Source organism: Bos indicus, chromosome X (assembly GCF_029378745.1).
Source record: "Bos indicus isolate NIAB-ARS_2022 breed Sahiwal x Tharparkar chromosome X, NIAB-ARS_B.indTharparkar_mat_pri_1.0, whole genome shotgun sequence".
NCBI lineage: Eukaryota > Metazoa > Chordata > Mammalia > Artiodactyla > Bovidae > Bos > Bos indicus.
Window position 1 is genome coordinate 62,611,393 of NC_091789.1, and position 19,608 is coordinate 62,631,000.

Below are 19,608 nucleotides of genomic sequence, written 5' to 3' on the forward strand. Positions count from 1 at the left end.
TAAAGAAATAGTTTCTTTTCAGGTAGCTTCTTACCCACGTCAAAATTTAACCAGCTTTCTTAAAGTGGCAGTTATTTAATTTCAAGACTTGTGGTGGTGCTAAAAGTATTTCTGAAGATCAAATAAAAACTGAAAGGGTAACAGGGCACTTAAATAGGGGGCACTCATATTTTATTGCTCTGGGTTAGAATGATTAAAATGTGTGTTCTGTTTTGTAAGAGGGTTTGGGGTGATGGTTTTTAGAAGAGAAGCAATCTGAACAGCAGGTTGTATGTGCAACTTTTATTTCCCTTCAGAGTTTAAGAGCAGGTTAACCCATAACTAGGTCTTGTGTAATTGACCTTTCCTTTATCTGTTTTGTCATAAAAAATCATCTTGTATTCAAGAGCACTTAAAGTTAATAACCTGTAAAACCTATGTGGTCCTGCAGTTAGGTAGCTTGGATCTTAAAAAGTATTTCTGTGTTATTGTTGGGGTGTTTGGGTGTGGATATTCTTGAACCTTGGATGGTACATGTAGCAGTCAGCTTGCATCAGGAAGGGCTGTGAGGGGCTGCCCCCAAAGCCAGGCTCTTGTCATCTCTTCTGCCATTCAGGTAAGGTACTGCCATTAGGGGGAACAAAATCATTTACTTGGGGACAGGGAAGGGGAAGCCCTGATGGGTGGTTTATGATGCCAGTGGGGCTTGGCACATAGTCAGTGCAGCATAAATGTTAGTCTTTGCTCACCAGTCCCAGATCAAAGCAGTTGGGGATATTCATCACTTGTGGGCCATGAAGTCAGTTAGCCTGGCAGTGCTGCCATGTAGAAGGAGTTAAATAAAAATCAGGTGACATCAAAACTCAAGTGGCATGCACATCCTGTTCTTCACCTCCCGCCCAATTTTACCGTATTCATGATCACCTGGGTCTGTGTACATTCATAGGAGTGTATGTCCTGGTCATGACTGTCTTGGTTTTCAGAGAAGGAGAGGGTGAAATGAGGCCACATAGGGGCAGTATTTCTGTGGGTTTTAAAAAAATAATGCTCAGTCATGCCGCGAAATGGCAGCAGCATTTTACCTGGTTACATCATGAACACTAACTTGGAAACCCTGCTGGTTTGCTGATTTTTCAGTCTTCTATTCACATGATGGTCGTGTGCGTCCCCACTGGAGTTGTGCCTTCTGGTTTCAGAAGGAGAATTGACATGCATTGCTTCATACACGCAGTACCCACTTCCCCCCTTTATTTCTTTCTCTTCTAGCTTGGTGCAGGGCTTTGCAGACAGATCTGGATTTGAAGCTAATTTCTGTCACTCCTGAGCTCTGTGCTTTAAGTAAGTCACCTAATCACTGTCTCATTTGTAGAATGGTGCTAAGAATTCTGTCTGTCTCATTAGATTACAGAAAGAATTTAAATGAGTTAATATTGGTGAAGCCCTGAGAAAAGTGCATGGAACGTAGTAGGTGCTCAAAGAAATATTAGTTACGGTCTATCCCCTTTCCCCCAAGAAGTGGAGGCAGTAACAAATAACAGCCTTTCTTTGAATAACTCCAGAAACTCTCCTGGCATTAGTCTGCCCTAAGGGGCTGAGGTTTGCCTTGTCTTTTGATGATAAAGAGTAACCGTCAAGAACCGTCAAGAACTCTGGATTTTATCCTCACAGAAAGCTTGAAGTTGTTGACTTTAGCTGTCAGTTAAAAGAGTTGGGAAGATGGGGTGGAAATCTCCAGAGAAGAGGTGTGTGCTTTTGCTAATTGCACTGCAGACAGCAGGGTGTATGAGTAATGAGCTGTATGTTTGGTGTGGGAGTTCAGTGCCAAGCCTAAGGGACAACATGGCTGAGTTTCATTGGCTCCTGTGACAGGTGGCTCCCTGGCTTTTTTACCGTTGAGATGTCAGAGTCCAATAGTTTGAACCTCAGCGCTCTTGATTATAGGCCTATTAACTATTTCTTCACTGTGATAATAATTAGCATTTATTCAGCTTTTACTTTGTTCCAGGTACCAGTCTATTTTTTTTTCTTTATGCCTGTTCTTTGCCTTATTTTATTATTATTATTATTTTACTTTATAATATTGTATGGTATTGCCATACATTGACATGAATCCGTCACAGGTGTACATGTGTTCCCCATCCCGAGCCCCCCCTCCCACCTCCCTCCCCATCCCATCCCTCTGGGTCATCCCAGTGCACCAGCCCTGAGCACCCTGTATCACGCATTGAAACTAGACTGGCGATTCGTTTCACATATGATCATTTACATGTTTCAATGCCATTCTCCCAAGTCATCCCACCCTCGCCCTCTCCCACAAAGTCCAAAAGACTGTTCTATACATCTGTGTCTCTTTTACTGCCTCACATACAGGGTTATTGTTACCATCTTTCTAAATTCCATATATATGCGTTATTATATTGTATTGGTATTTTTCTTTCTGGCTTACTTCACTCTGTATAATAGGCTCCAGTTTCATCCACCTCATTAGAACCATCAGCAGACGAATGGATAAGAAAGCTGTGGTACATACACACAATGGGGTATTACTCAGCCATTAAAAAGAATACATTTGAATCAGGCACCCGTCTAAATGCTTTTTGCCTATTAACTCTTTTAATCCTCACAAGAATTTTAAAAGGTAGGGCACAAAGTAGCTAAATTGCTTGCCAGAGTCTCACAGCTGGTGGAGGAGCTGGTTTTAGAAACTAGTTAGTCTGATACCAAACTCAGGGTCTTCATCAGCTCTCCTGTAAAGTCTCTGGTCTTTTTTTTTTTCCTTTTTAAATTACACATTGTAATTGTTAGTTGATGATGTCCAGAAATAGTTGATTTTTGTTCATTTTTTGTAGCCAGCAACATGGCTAAATGCTTCAAATTAATTATAATTAATTGGTCTGAGGATTCTTGTATGTTTTCTATGTTGGTAATCATAATCTACAATGAGTGAAACCTTTGTCTCTTCCTTTGGAGTCATTTTATCTTTAATACCATTTTCTTGCCTTACCATTCTGGTTGAGACCTCTAATACAGTGTTTAACAGAAGTGGCAATAATAGATAACCTTGTCTTTTTCCCTGTCTTAAAGGGTGTGCGTGTGTGCTAAGTCTCTTCAGTCGTGTCAGACTGTTTGCAACTCTATGGACTGTAGCCTTCCAGGCTCCTCTGTCCATGGGATTTCGCAGGCAAGAATACTGGAGTGGGTTGCTGTGCCCTCCTCCAGGGGATCTTCCCAACCCAGGGATCGAAGCCAGGTCTCTTACAGTTACCTTCGTTGGCAGGTAGGTTCTAGCACCATGGAAACACTGAAGTGTTTCACCATTAAGTATGGTGTTGAAAGTGAAAAGTGAAAGTTGTTAAGTCACTCAGGCGTGTCAGATTCTTTGTGGCCCCATGGACTGTAGCCTGCCAGGCTCCTCTGTCCATGAGGTTCTCCAGGCAAGAACACTGGAGTGGGTAGCCATTCCCTTCTCCAGGGGATCTTCCCAACCCAGGAATTGAACCTGGGTCTCCTGCATTGCAGGCAGTTTCTTTACCATCTGTTCACTGGGTGTTAAGCTGTAAATTTTTTTGGTGATATCTTTTACTGGACTATAGAACTTCCCTTCTATTCTGAGTTTGCTAAGTTGTTTTTTGTTAGTCATAAATGGATGTTGCTTCTTATCAAAGACTTTTTCATCTGTTAAGGTGATCATATTACTTTTGGTCTTTAATCTTTCAATGTGGTAAATCATATTGATTTTCTAATACTAAACCAACTTTGCATTCCTGAAATGAAATGACCTTGATCACGATGCATTATCTTTCTTGTTCCTGGATATGATTTGCTAGTATTAGATTTGGTGTTTTTACAACTGTTCAGGAATGAGTCTGGCTGTGGTTCCTTTCTTGTACTGTCCCTGTAAAGTTTTGGTATTTATTACTAGCTTCATAAAATGAGTTGGGTAATGCTTCCTCATTTTCTAAACTCTGGAATAGTTTGCAGAAGATGAAGTTATTTGTTTCTTGAGTGCTTGCTAGAACTTGCCAGTAAAACTATCAGGGCTTTGGTGTCTTCTGTGGAAAGATTTTGGACTACTGATTCAATTTCTTTCATGATGGTAGAAATTTTCAAGTATTCAATTTCTTCTTTAATTAGTGTTAGTAATTTGTTTTTCTAAGAATGTGACCATTTTGCCTAAATGCTCATACTTAGAGGTTTAAAATGGTTAATAGCCTCTTAACTATAGAAACTGCAGATATGAAAAAGACAGCTCCCTTTTCATTCATAGTATTACTTATTTTAAAAAATCAACCTCACCAGAGATTTTTAAGTTTTGTTATCTTTTCTAGGAAGCAATTTGGGCTTTATTAATCCTCTTTCTATTATGTGAGTCTTATTTCTGCTAGTTAAAAAATTGTTCTGTAAACCAGTTTTCAGTTTTATCCCTTGTTCTTTTTCTAACTTAAGTTGGATGCTTATTATAACTCATTTATTTTCAGACTTTATTTGATTAAAAGTATTGAAGGCTAATAATTTTGAGCCACGTGCTGCTTTAGCTGGATCCCACAGACTTTGGTATGCAGTATTTTGTTATGTTGTTAGTTCTAAGGATACTTGGAACTTGTTAGTTTATAATTTCCATGGTGATTTCTTAACCCATGGGGTGTTTAGGATTTTTTTAAACATTGTTAAACATTTTCTAAGTTATTTTGTTGTTGATTTCTAACTTAGAAACATTGTGATCAGAGGATGTGGTCTGTATGGTCTGATTCTTTGAAATTTGATGCTCTGTGGCCCAGCAGCATGAGGCCAGTGTCCACTAGATCAACCTTGTTAATGTTGCTGCCGTTTGACAGCCCCACCCAGTTTTTCATTGGGTTACTCTTATCAATTGTTGGGATAGTTAAAATTTACCACCACAAAGGTGGGTCAATCTAGTTCTTTTAGTTCTGTCAACTTTTACTTTATGTATTTTGCTGCTATGTTATTAGGGGTAGTAAGTTACTTTTCCCCTTTCTTTGTTAGGTCCATTAATGAAATGCTCAAGATAGGTGTTCAAGACAGGTGCACCTTAGCCTGTAGATAGATGAGTAAGGGTGACTTGGTGAAAGCAAAAGCATCCTTCTAGGGGGGCAGGGTAAATTGGATTTTGAGTTCCAGGGAAGAAACACATTTAAAATCTGAATTGCACCTTCCCAGGCATAGAATTAAATTTTTGAAGCAATTTGACTTTGCCAAACAAAATTAACACCCTCATAGCCTCAAGAGCCAGAGGCTTTTTGTCATCATTAAAACAGTTTTGAAAGCTGTATTCCTCTTGGGTTGGGCAGGAGGTTGGGAAAGAGAGCTTTATTTCTCTTGGGCCGTATAGACATTACTATTGGTTGGTCAGACAGGTTTCAGACCCTTAGGCACTCTGCTGCTTATTGCCTAGCATTTTCTGTGGGATATGGCTCAAATTGAGTTACCTCTCTGCCTTTTAGTTTCAGTGGATGTAATTATGTGGGTAGTGCTCATTCCCCTTCCACCTGACAGGGGTGAGGTGTGCAGAAATTGAGATAATAGTTACATAGGGATTCTAAATAATTAATCAGCTCCTCTGCTCACTCTGCAGAAAGAAAATCAAGTCTGTGGGAGACCAGCTCTCAGGAGGACCAAGCAACAGAAATGATGGCAACAACTACACCTTTTATTAGATTCTCAAATAGAATCAGACCACATGAAGCTGGAAGTCATACAGAGAGACAAATTACATCTGCTCACATTTGGGTGGGAATAGAACTTTTCAGCTTCAGCTCTTGACCCTGTGTAGTTCTGTGAAATTTCATTTTCAGGCTCTGTTAGGGCAGCCCCTCGTTTTGATTGGATTTCTGAAATAAGCACTCTGAGCTGGTCCTCTTCACTAATGCCTCCTTCCCTCTCAGAGAATTGTAAAGAAGGGGGAGCAAGTGAGCCAGTTAGGACCCACTCTCATTATCTTTTGATTATGGAAGTAACATATGGTCATAGATAAACAAACAAACAAAAAAACCTTAAAAGTACAGGAATGTATAAAGAAAAGGGAAATTTCCTGGAAATCCATCTCCTCAACCCTATTCTTTTCCTTTTAAAGACTGCGGCTGATGGCAAAGAATCTCTTCTCCTCACCCTCTTGATTCTTTTCCTTCTAATTTGTTTTTATTTTGATGTGAAAGAAATTTTAACCTAATGGTTATGGTGGTGGGAGAGGGTGGTTTTGGCTTCTACAGAATATGGCTGCATGAAATAAAGGTCAGGGCTTGAAAATACCAATTGTTCATTCTTATTTTAAAAGGGTAAACTGTAAGGCAGGGAATAAGATTTTAGGTACTCATATCCTAATCCAGTTGTGTTTACATGTGTTAGGGGGATGGATAGACAAGTGGTATAGTCGAAGTAAGACCATTTTTGCAAAACTGCTTTGTTAACTAACAAGCTCTACAAATATGAGATTAGCATGAATGTTGTTGCTGACTCTGGGGGGATGGTCTTGTGTGTTTATCTGAACAGTTAATATCTGTCAGTGAGCCATTGCACAAGCGACTGGCCAAATGATATCCTGTGTCTCAGATGTTCCATCTATTTGCAATTCCAAAGCTTATTTAATTGCCTTCAGCTGCTTAATATATAACCTCATCAATAGGATAGAGAAGCAGAACTTAGCCTTAGAGGATAAAGGTCAGAACAAGTGTAGCTTACTACTGATATGCCCTGTTAAATAGCCCACTCGATGCAGGGAATTGAAGAAGCATATAAGAAAGCATTACCCAGTACTGCCTTAAGTACAATAGAGTGAGTGGCAGCACTCTATAAACTGTTAAGCTGGGTAATAATGCAAAGGATCGATGTCATCATGACTGGGGAGATTGGCTGTCACTCAGCGACTTAGCTGTGATATGCTTCTAGGCAATTCCACAGGGCTTTTATAAGCCCCTTTTCTGTACATGTGCTAGAAAGTGCCACAGAAATACAGTCTCCTGATGACTGTAGAAGCCAAGCAGCAAAATTTAATCAGACATTTGTCAAGAAGATGGCAGATAATGACCAATTTTTGGTAGACAGATAGTTGTCTGCAGAAACAAAGCCTGTATTGAACTATTTTGGAGTGGGAAGAAGCATTGCTATGACAACAAATTACTTATATTTGATTTAGAAAAAGGAGAGGAGTGCAGCTTAATGGTTTAGAAAGCTCGTGAGAACAATTGTTGGCACTGGGTATATGTTAAAATATAAAATGTTAAGTATGATCTGTTAAATAATTGAGCACCTCAGTGCATTCTGTTTCCAATATCTCTTGTGAACCAATAAAATACAACATAAATCAACTTCTAAAAAACAGCTACCAGAGTTACATGCAAATCATTCTGTTTTATAAAGTGCCCCAAATGAAATTCCCAGCTTTCATTTGCTGAAATGCCCCCAAAATGTCATGTGTTTAAAAGGAAAAAAGAAAAAACAGCCAAAACCCAGAGACCTGTTTACTATGTTTTTATTGCATCCGGACCTGAAATTATGGTAGTTTGGAGTTTCTCATTCTGAGATGATTAATCTTTTTTTTTTGATTGGTAGTGTGTTTATTTGAAACAAAACTTGTCTTCAGACCATTTCCATCCTTTCGCTGTGTTAATTCCTGAGAGAATGAGTAAACAGTGGTTTGTATGAACTGGTTACTGCAGTACCCCTGGGGAACCAGGCCTGAGGCAGGTGGTGAGGGCTTAGAGAACCTGCAGAAAACCTATGGACAGGAGGCTTTCTCTGACAGAAATCATCTTTCCTCTTTCTAAGGAAAAAACCAGAAGGACCATATTCCTTGGAGATAGGATTTAGGGCCTTGACCATATTCTAAGTGTGGGTAGATCTAGTGACTCCTTAAGGGCCCTTGAGACCAAAGTATCTAAAGGTTTTGTTTACTTTTATGCCTTTCCCTGCCCCTCCCTGCCCTTTACCCAATATCATCTCCCTGTATCGTTCTAGAATATAAATGAAAAGTAGGAGACAGGAAGAAGCTTGAAAGATAGAGGACTAACTTCACCAATAGAGGATTACCACCCTGAACTTTTAAACTGTCTATCCAGGCAGAAGTCACAAATTTGCATGTGGCCTCCCCTTTGGAGGAACAAATTTGATTGGTCATTACAGGGAAGAGACCATTTTGTAGGGTTTACTCAGAGGAGGTTTACTCATCCCACATGCTAACAAAGTAATGCTCAAAATTCTCCAAGCCAGGCTTCAACAGTATGTGAACTGTGAACTTCCAGATGTTCAAGCTGGATTTAGAAAAGGCAGAGCAACCAGAGATCAAATTGCCAACATTCGTTGGATCATCAAAAAAGCAAGAGTTCCAGAAAAACATCTGCTTTATTGACTATGTCAAAGCCTTTGACTGTGGATGACAGCAAACTGTGGAACAGACCACCTGACCTGCCTCCTGAGAAATCTGCATGCAGATCAAGAAGCAACAGTTAGAACTGGACATGGAACAACAGACTGGTTCCAGATCACGAAAGGAGTACATCAAGGCTGTATATTGTCACCCTGCTTATTTAACTTATATGCAGAGTACATCATGAGAAATGGGTGGGCTGGAAGAAGCACAAGCTGGAATCAAGATTGCCAGGAGAAATATCAATAACCCCAGATATGCAGATGACACCACCCTCATGGCAGAAAGCAAAGAAGAAGGAAAGAACCTCTTGATGAAAGTGAAAGAGGAGAGTGAAAAAGATGGCTTAAAACTCAACATTTAGAAAGCTAAGATCATGGCATCCGGTTCCATCACTTCATAGCAATTAGATGGGGAAACGATGGAAACAGAGACTTTATTTTCTTGGGCTCCAAAATCATTGCAGATGGTAACTGCAGCCATGAAATTAAAAGATGCTTGCTCCTTGGAAAAAAATCTATGTCCAACCTAGACAGCATATTAAAAAGCAGAGGCATTAATTTGCCAAGAAAGGTACATCTAGTCAAAGCTATGGTTTTTGCAGTAGTCACGTATGGTTGTGAGAGCTGACTATGAAGAAAGCTGAGCGCTGAAGAATTGATGCTTTTGAACTGTGGTGTTGGAGAAGACTCTTGAGAGTCCCTTGGACTGCAAGGAGATCCAACCAGTCCATCCTAAAGGAGATCAGTCCTGAATATTCATTGGAAGAACTGAAGCTGAAGCTGAAACTCCAATACTTTGGCCACCTGATGCGAAGAACTGACTCATTTGAAAAGACCCTGATGCTGGGAAAGATTAAAGGTGGAGGGAGAAAGGGATGACAGAGGATGAGATGGTTGGATGACATCACCGACTTGATGGACATGGGTTTGAGTAAGCTCCGGGATTTGGTGATGGACAGGGAAGCCTGGTGTGCTGCAGTCCATGGGGTTGCACAGAGTTGGACACGACTGAGTGACTGAGCTGAACTGAACTGAACTGAATTCACAGGAGGAAGTTTGAAAACAACAAGCCACATCTTAAGTTAATCTTCCCCTTTAAATGAGGAGTGGCCCAGAGTCACAGCTGCTGATGAATCACAGACTTTGCCTGGCATTCAGTTTAAATTCCATCTTAAGTGATCTGCAATCATGTCAGATCATGTCCTGTCTTCATAAGCTTCTAGAGCCCCCAGTTACTTGCATAATAAAATCTGAGGTTGTTAGCTTGTTTGTGTGTGTGTGTGTGTGTGGTAGTCATTCAGTTGTGTCTGACTCTTTGCAACACCATGGACTGTAGACCACCAGGCTCCTCTGTCCATGGGATTCTCTGGGCAAAAATACTGGAGTGGGTAGCCATTCCCTTCTCCAGGTGATCTTTCCAACCCAGGGATTGAACCCTGGTCTCCTGCATTGCAGGCAGGTGCTTTACCATCTGAGCCACCAGGGAAGTGGCAATACACCTTTTAGAAAACTATTGCAAATTAATGAAAGTGAAAGTTGCTCAGTCGTGTCCAACTCTTTGTGACCCATGGACTATACAGTCCACAGAATTCTCCAGGCCAGAAAACTGGAGTGGGTAGCCTTTCCCTTCTCCAGGGTATCTTCCCAACCCAGGGATTCAACCCAGGTCTCCCACATTGCAGGCAGATTCCTTACCAGCTGAGCCACAAGAGAAGCCCATTGCAAATTAATACCTACTTTTTATGGAAAATTTGAAAGATACAAGCGTTGGCAACATTTTTATGTAAGGGCCAGATAGTAAGTAATTTTGTCTTTGTCACTACTACTCAGATCTGCTATTGTAGCACAGAATCAGCCATGGACAGTGACAGTATAGAAATGAACATGTGTTTGTGTTCCAGTAAAACTTTATATACAAATCAGTTAGTGGGTCAGATTTGGTTTGTGGGTCATAGTTTGGTGAGTCCTGGTATGATGAATAAAAATCACCCGTAATCTTACCAGAATGTTAACATTTTTGCTTTATTTTCTTTTTTCTATTCATATTGATTTACATGGTTGTGACTATATATTATATACTACCAAACTTATACCCTGATTTTGTTTTTCACATAACATTCTCCCAAACATTTTGCATGTCATTTAAAATTTGTCAGAAGTGTAATTCTTAACAGCTATATAGTACTCCATTCTATAAAGGCGATTGTAGTTTACCTAATCATTTCCTGTTATTTTCTCAGTTATAAATGACTGCAAAAAAAAAACTGCTTTGTGCATAAATCTCTATAATTTAGATTATATTGTGTAGGCCATTTTCCTTGAAATGGAATTATAAGGTCAGGGGAAGGAATGTTTTTAAGGAGCTTAATATGGCTTTTCAAAATTGTAGTACCCATTTAATTCCCACCAGCAGCGTCGAAGAGAGCCTGTTCCATCTCGTCCTTGCTAACAGATTTTCACTAAAGCAAAATCTTTGTGAAAATGGCATCTTAATGTATTCTTTGATTATTAGAGTGGGGAAATTTTCAAAGAATTGTGTATTAGCTGTCATATTTCTTGCTTGTCTCACTCAGCCATAAATGCACCCTGGGCACTCATTCCCCCTTTTGCTTATGCAGTTTTCCCCTTTCATCCTCCAAACTCTTTTTCAAAATTCTAGTCATCTTTACAGCTTGATCCAGATTTGAAGTCATCTCCCTGTCCGTGCAGTCCTCCCTTCTTCCTCCCATTCATTTGATCTCTCTGCCCCAAGGTCCTTTTCTTACAGCCTTTATTCCTTTCTGACTCCTTCTGTAGTTCTCTGTGTATGGACTTTCTTCCTAGGGCAGGGACTGGGTCATGCTCTCCCTTTGGCTCCCAGAACATACCAAGGAGCTTAATATACAGAGGTCTGACTAGTCTATGAATGCTTTGTTGAAGGCTTCCTGCGGTCTGCTGCATGTGACTTCAATGACTACCCCCCCCCCCCTTCAACACACACAAGAACAAGCTAACAAAAATGGGATATGGTAATTACCTGTGATTGCAGAGCTCTTTGGGATCAGTGATAAGAATGCTTTCCTCATTACTTAAGATAAGCTGTATCCCTGAGTCCTATGCATTCCTTTTTATTAAATGTGGTTCCTTAAGTTTTCCAAGAGGTGGTAAATGACAGTTTTAGCACACGTTAGGCTGTTCCTCTCTCAAGTGTATAGTGTAGTACTCCACTAGCCAATAGAAGTTTGTAGTTTGATGGAAATATTTTGTATTTGTACTCTCCAGTGCAGTAGCTGCTAGCCATGTGGGGATAGTGACATGTAGTTACTGCAAGTGAGGAACTGATTTTTTTCATTTTATTTAATTTTAAATAGTTGGAAATAGCCATGGGTAGTAGTGGCTACCATAATGGACAGTGCAGGATCATACAGAATATTGAAAGGTACAGTCCCCTTTTCTTGTATGGCTAAGAGAAGCTCAGTATTTATAATAATCTACAGCAGTCTTGACATGGTGGCTGCCTGGAATTTTGGCAAGGCAGCCCAGATCTTGGTAGAACTGTGGTGAGAGAAGAAGCTGTGAGTTTGGTTCCAAATGGAAACTGCTTCTAGTGGGAACTCTGCACTGGGCAAGGAGGGAGATGGTTGAGCAGAGGCCAAGCAGAGGCAGAGTACAGCAAGCTGGACTATCCAGAGGAGACATGTGGACTTGATATGGTCAGTAACAGGGAGCCATTAGCAATTCACGAGAAGAAGAGTGATGAGAGAGAGTGGCATCGCAAGGTTGTCTCCTCCAGGGGCATGCAAACTACTGGCAGGGATTGGGAGTTATTGGTTGGTCCTTTATTGGGTAGAGCTGGGCAGTAGTGATTCACCAACTCCATCAAAACCGAGCCCCATCAGAGAACACAAATGATTTATTTTTGCATTAGCTTCCAGTTATTTTGTGCCTTCCTGTGGCTCAGATCCACACCAGCTTCGAAGGCTTGGAGTTGGGAAGTGGGAGAGGCCACCTATGTGAGGGGAGACCAGCTGTTTGGTCACCACTAGTAAGTGCCCTTTGTGGGCCTGGCGCTTTGAAAGGTGTGTCTTGATGGCTCCTTGAACCTTCCAAGACAGCCTGGCAGCCCACCCATTCTGTTCCCACTGGTCCACTTCCTTGAAGGACCAGTGAAAATTTTCTCATTTTCTTCATTAGGAGATTTTTAATCTCATTGCTTTCTCCCTACTCAACTTTTCAACTAGGTTGAACGTTTCTACTTATTACTTCTATCTGCTCCTTACTGCCCCCACTGTGTTCCTTATTACATTGCTTATATTTTTATAACCCTGTCCTGACTTTAGCATATGGGCTTAATAACTGGTTGTCATTGTTCTCAAGATCAACCTCCTTTTAGTGAAATGATGAGGCATGTCCCCTTTATAAAATACTCAGGGAAATGGAACCATGTCGTGGTCTCGCTTGATCTAGGTCCCTAGCAATTTAAGACCTCAGCTGTAACTGCAACTCTGTTAGTTCTGTTAGAATGTGAGTTCCCACAGCCTTTATCTATCTTTTTGTAAGGAGTTGTGTATAGTCACTTCATGATGACACAATCGGATCGGATCAGTCGCTCAGTCGTGTCCGACTCTTTGCGACCCCATGAATCGCAGCACACCAGGCCTCCCTGTCCATCACCAACTCCTGGAGTTCACTCAGACTCACGTCCATTGAGTCAGTTATGCCATCCAGCCGTCTCATCCTCTGTCGTCCCCTTCTCCTCTTGCCCCCAATCCCTCCCAGCATCAGAGTCTTTTCCAATGAGTCAACTCTTCGCATGAGGTGGCCAAAGTACTGGAGTTGCAGCTTTAGCATCATTCCTTCCAAAGAAACCCCAGGGCTGATCTCCTTCAGAATGGACTGGTTGGATCTCCTTGCAGTCCAAGGGACTCTCAAGAGTCTTCTCCAACACCACAGTTCAAAAGCATCAATTCTTCAGCGCTCAGCCTTCTTCACAGTCCAACTCTCACATCCATACATGACCACAGGAAAAACCATAGACTTGACTAGACGAACCTTTGTTAGCAAAGTAATGTCTCTGTTTTGAATATGCTATCTAGGTTGGTCATAACTTTCCTTCCAAGGAGTAAGCATCTTTTAATTTCATGGCTGCAGTCACCATCTGTAGTGATTTTGGAGCCCAGAAAAATAAAGTCTGACACTGTTTCCACTGTTTCCTCATCTATTTCCCATGAAGTGATGGGACCAGATGCCATGATCTTCGTTTTCTGAATGTTGAGCTTTAAGCCAACTTTTTCACTCTCCACTTTCACTTTCATCAAGAGGCTTTATAGTTCCTCTTCACTTTCTGCCATAAGGGTGGTGTCATCTGCATATCTGAGGTTATTGATATTTCTCCCAGCAATCTTGATTCCAGCTTGTGTTTCTTCCAGTCCAGCGTTTCTCATGATGTACTCTGCATGTAAGTTAAATAAACAGGGTGACAATATACAGCCTTGACGAACACCTTTTCCTATTTAGAACCAGTCTGTTGTTCCATGTCCAGTTCTAACTGTTGCTTCCTGACCTGCATACAAATTTCTCAAGAGGCAGATCAGGTGGTCTGGTATTCCCATCTCTTTCAGAATTTTCCACAGTTTATTGTGATCCACACAGTCAAAGGCTTTGGCATAGTCAATAAAGCAGAAATAGATGTTTTTCTGGAACTCTCTTGCTTTTTCCATGATCCAGCAGATGTTGGCAATTTGATCTCTGGTTCCTCTGCCTTTTCTAAAACCAGCTTGACCATCAGGAAGTTCACAGTTCACATATTGCTGAAGCCTGGCTTGGAGAATTTTGAGCATTACTTTACTAGCCTGTGAGATGAATGCAATTGTGCGGTAGTTTGAGCATTCTTTGGCATTGCCTTTCTTTGGGATTGGAATGCAAACTGACCTTTTCCAGTCCTGTGGCCACTGCTGAGTTTTCCAAATTTGCTGGCATATTGAGTGCAGCACTTTCACAGCATCATCTTTCAGGATTTGGAATAGCTCAACTGGAATTCCATCACCTCTACTAGCTTTGTTCGTAGTGATGCTTTCTAAGGCCCACTTGACTTCACATTCCAGGATGTATGGCTCTAGGTCAGTGATCACACCATCATGATTATCTGGGTCGTGAAGATCTTTTTTGTACAGTTCTGTGTATTCTTGCCATCTCTTCTTAATATCTTCTGCTTCTGTTAGGTCCATACCATTTCTGTCCTTTATCGAGCCCATCTTTGCATGAAATGTTCCTTTGGTATACAGGGTAATTTAAAAAAAAAGAGAACAGAACAAAGCCTTCACTTCCTTCTGGTGGTTTTTGCTTTCTCTTCTTTCACTGAACCTCCCTCCATGCTCCTCTGAGGTTACCTACTGCTTGGGCTCATAACCACATTGCCTCTGATGTGTCCCCAAACTGATCTTTGCTACTGCTAAATGTCATCGTTTTCTTTTTTTTCTTTTTCTTGGATCCATATGGCAAAGTCTGACCCTTGGGATAAAATACCTAGGCGAGCAGCAGATTAAATGGGAAATCCTTCCATGAAACAAAATTCATTTAATAGTATTACCTTGTATGACAGATGGTAACTAGACTTATCCTGCTGATCATTTTGTGATGTATCAAAATGCTGGATCGCTATGTTGTCAGTTGAAACTAGTATAATATTGTAAGTCAATTGTACTTTAATTTTAAAAATGTAGGATTCAGTTCAGTTGCTCAGTCATGTCTGACTCTTTGTGACCCCATGAACCGCAGGACGCCAGGCCTCCCTGTCCATCACCAACTCCCGGAGTTCACTCAGACTCACGTCCATCAAGTCAGTGATGCCATCCAGCCATCTCATCCTCTGTCGTCCCCTTCTCCTCTTGCCCCCAGTCCCTCCCAGCATCAGGGTCTTTTCCAATGAGTCAACTCTCCACATCAGGTGGCCAAAGTATTGGAGTTTCAGCTTCAACATCAGTCCCTCAAATGAACACCTAGGACTGATTTCCTTTAGGATGAACTGGTTGGATCTCCTTGCAGTCCAAGGAACTCTCAAGAGTCCCTTGAACCACAGTTCAAAAGCATCAATTCTTCGGTGCTCAGCTTTCTTTATAGTCCAACTCTCACATCCATACATGACTACTTGAAAAACCATACCCTTGACTAGATGGACCTTTGTTGGCAAAGGAATGTCTCTGCTTTTTAATATGCTGTCTAGGTTGGTCATAACTTTCCTTCCAAGGAGTAAGCATCTTTTAATTTCATGGCTGCAGTCACCATCTGCAGTTATTTTGGAGCCCCCAAAATAAAGTCAGCCACTATTTCCACTGTTTCCCCATCTATTTCCCATGAAGTGATGGGACCAGATGCCATGATCTTCATTTTCTGAATGTTGAGCTTTAAGCCAACTTTTTCACTCTCCTCTTTCACTTTCATCTAGTTCTTCTTCACTTTCTGCCATAAAGGTGGTGTCATCTGCATATCTGAGGTTATTGATATTTCTCCCGGCAATCTTGATTCCAGCTTGTGCTTCCTCCAGCCCAGCGTTTCTCATGATGTACTCTGCATATAAGTTAAATAAGCAGGGTGACAATATACAGCCTTGATGTACTCCTTTCGTGATTTGGAACGCGATTGTTGTTCCATGTCCAGTTCTAACTGTTGTTTCCTGACCTGCATACAGGTTTCTCAAGAGGCAGGTCAGGTGGTCTGGTATTCCCATCTCTTTCAGAATGGATTACCTTGTAAATAAGTAATAAACATGAGCAGCTTCTATCCCCTCACCCCTGTTAGCCATGTAGCCTGAATGGGAAAGTTGATGTTTTTGTTTCTTCAGTTTGATTTTACTCGAAGGAAATTACCAAGATCAGACACACCTCTGATTGTACAGAAGTCCCCAAGATATTTGTTGCAAATTGATATCTAATAAGCCAATTTGGTTGTCCAGTTACTCGATTCTGTTTTGGTGAGTATCATTGATTTTCAACAGTTAGAGGTAGGTGAGGGCTATAACGTTCTCTCCCTACAACCAGGGTATTACAGTGAAAGCAATTCAGATCAAATTCTACCACATAAACATTTATTAATCATCAGGCAGAAAACAGACAGCCTGATTTGTATGCCCAGAGAGATTCCATCTCCTGTTGCCAACCACTGTCTTGTGAGAAAGTTTCCCTGGAGATAGATGTAACAGTATTCTAGCTATAGGATTCACCTTACTTTTCTAAAGGGCACATTCAAAACCTCCATTAAGTGTCTGTACATAAGGTTTGTTGGGACTCCTGAACCTAGTGTGTCATTCCCAAGAGGTGAAGGTCATTGGGCTGGCCAACTCTTATATTCAAGGTTTGCAAGGGTGGGAGTGCCTAAATGCTTCTAACTGGTCCAGTCATCTTGAGCACCAAGAAGTTCCCCAGTGAAATATATTTCTAATGTCCATTGATCTAATTAACAAACCATTTGAAGGATTTCATAGAAGCATTTGAGTATAGCTTTTTATCCATTAAAAAAAGTTATAGTTTACATACAGTGCAATTCACCCTTTTTATTATAGGGTTTTGCAAGTTTTGACAAGTATATACCATAATCAAGATAGAGAATGCCTTCATCACCCCCTCCCCAATTTCCCCATGACTTGCTTGAGGGATTAAAAAAAAGCTTTATTGAGATATCATTTAGGTACCATACTGTTCACCCACTTAAAGTGTACAATTAATGATTTTTGATATATTACAGTATTTTTTATATTGTGATAAAAATATATATAATGAAATTTGCCATTGTAACCATTTTGAAGTGCATAGTTCAGTGGCATTATGTTGACAACGTTCTGCCACCATCGCCACTATCTATTTACAAAACCTTTTCATCACTTCAAATATAAACTCCTTACCATTAAGCATTAAACAGTAAGTCCCTCTTTTCCCCTCCCCCAGCCCCTGGGAACCACTGTTCTATTATCTGTCTCTGTGAATATGCCTATCTTGCTACCTCATATAAGTGGAGTCATATAATGTTTGTCCTTTTGTGTCTGGCTTATTTCACTTTGCACAATGTTTTTAAGGGTCATGCATAATGTAACATGTCATTCTTTTTTAAGGCTGAATGATACTCTGTTTTATGGATATACCACATTTTGTTTATTCATCTGTCTGTGGACACTTGGATTATTTCCCTTTGGCTATTGTGAATAATGTTGCGATGAACATTGACTTGCAAGTATCTGTTTAGTCTCTTTTTTAAAGTTCTTTGGGGTATGTACCTAGGAGTGAAATTGCTGGATCACATGGTTATTCTATATTTAGCTTTTTGAGGAACTGTAGAACTCTGTTCCACAGCAGCTGAACTATTTTGCATTCCCACCAGTAATAGACCAAGGTCCCAATTTTTCCACCTTCTTGCAATCACTTATTTTATAATTTAAAAAATTATGGCCATCCTAGTAGGCGTGAAGTGGTATCTCATTGTGGTTTTGTGTTGTATTTCCCTAATAACCAATGATGTGCTCATTGGCCATTTAATGTCTTCTTTGGAGAAATATCTGTTCAAGTTCTTTGCCCATTTTAAAAAACTGGATAGTTTGTCTTTTCCTTGCTGAATTCTTGATTGTGGGCTTTGATTAGAGATCTCAGTTTCGAACTGAACAACATTCATTGATTTGCACTCCAGGTAAGTTATGGTAGCTCTGAAGGAGAGAGCAGACAGAATAACTCTCTGTTTCTGGTACCCAACAGCAGTTATCAACCTTGTTGTCCCATATGCCACCCATTATCCCTTCTTCAAAATAGCCGTGAGTTGTAGTTAATCACCCCTTGAGTGTGTATTCTCGGTTAGGGTTTTTCAGATGTTAACAGTGAGGTACTGGTAAAACACTTAAAGTCCTGATTTATAGCATTTTCCAATTTGCATGGTCCTTTTCAAGTTACCAGTCTGCCCTCATTAAACTAACAGGGAAGGATGCACAGAATCAACTCTTGCTAGCTAGTGCTACTGGGTTTCCAGCATAGCACTAAATGTTAATTAACTGTCCTACAGTGTAGAAAACTAATAAACACACATATCACAGTGTCTATGCTGAAAGTATTTTAAATTAAATTGCAGACATTATAACTGAAATTAAATGAAAATGATTTTCAATTACAACTCCTTCAGAATAGCTACCATTTGTTGAGTGCATCATATGCTTGACATGTTCCAAGTGTTTGGTACAGAATCATCAGTCAACAGAGGAGGAAACTTAAAACAAGTTTAGAGTAGCCTGAGACTTGAACCTGGACTCCAGAGCCACTGTGTTTGACCTCTGTGTACACTGCCTTCTGTCACATTCATGGGATATACATACTGAGTGTTGACTTCCATTAACAGAGTAGAATGGCTTTCTTGAAAAAGAGACCCTTCTGTGGTACTCTTTCCCTTCTAGCCACTTCAGAACCTACAAATCAGAGATGCAAACCAATGCCATGCTGGTACTACCTTCCAATGAACTGCAGAGGGTTAAAAATATCCTTTTCTTGATTGCAAAAAAAAAAAAAGCCCCAAACAGAAAAATAGGCCCATGTTTTGTAAGAAAAACGGCAAAAAAGAAAGTGAAAATCCTCCATAATCCTATCTACTGAAGATAATCATTGATGGCTTGCATTTATTCTTTCAGATCTTTTATCTTTTTTTTTTTTTTTAACAAAACTGGGTTGATTCCTTACAATCTGAAACTTTCCTCACTGGGCAGTAGAGTTGGATGCCAGTGCATGTAGCACGACTTCATTCCTTTTAATTGCTGTATAGTGTCTATGATGAAAAAGAAGCATAAGGGATTTTGAAGGGCTGATTTTCTCTTTAATTAGTTTGCATTGCAGCACAGTTGCTTTACAATGCTGTGTTAGCTTCTATTGCATAGCAAAATGAATCAGCCATATGTATACATATGTTTGTTGTTTGGTTGCTAAGTTGTGTCTGACTCTTTTGCGATCACATGGACTGTAGCCCCATAGGCTCCTCTGTCCATGGGATTTTCCAGGCAAGAATACTGAAGTGGATTGCCATTTCCTTCTCCAGCATATACATATGTCTGCTCCCTGTACCTGCTCCCTTTTGAACTTCCCTCCATTTTAGGTCACCACAGTACATTAAGTAGAGTTTCCCTGTCCTATACACATGTCCCCATCTGTTGTCTATTTTACACATAGTATCAGTAGAGTATATGTGTCAATCCCAATCTCCCAACCCCTCTTTCCCCTTTGGTATCCATACTTTTGTTCTCTGTGTCTG

At 40.5% G+C, this 19,608-nt stretch overlaps 1 protein-coding gene across 19 annotated transcripts in view; it reads left to right on the top strand.

Annotated features, from left to right (window-relative positions):
* The window catches only part of TMEM164 (transmembrane protein 164), a 194,699-nt gene that overhangs the window by 23,261 nt on the left and 151,830 nt on the right, over positions 1–19,608 (top strand). For 3 of the 19 annotated variants that reach the window (XM_070783925.1, XM_070783927.1, XM_070783935.1), the window contains one exon: positions 1,246–1,317. The exons of 14 other annotated variants lie outside the window; for them this stretch is intronic. In XM_070783925.1, coding sequence (XP_070640026.1) covers positions 1,246–1,317 — 72 coding nt within the window. Of the gene's footprint in view, positions 1–1,245; positions 1,318–5,572; positions 7,315–19,608 lie in introns of those variants that run through there. 2 more of the 19 variants (XM_070783940.1, XM_070783938.1) reach the window with 2 other exon arrangements.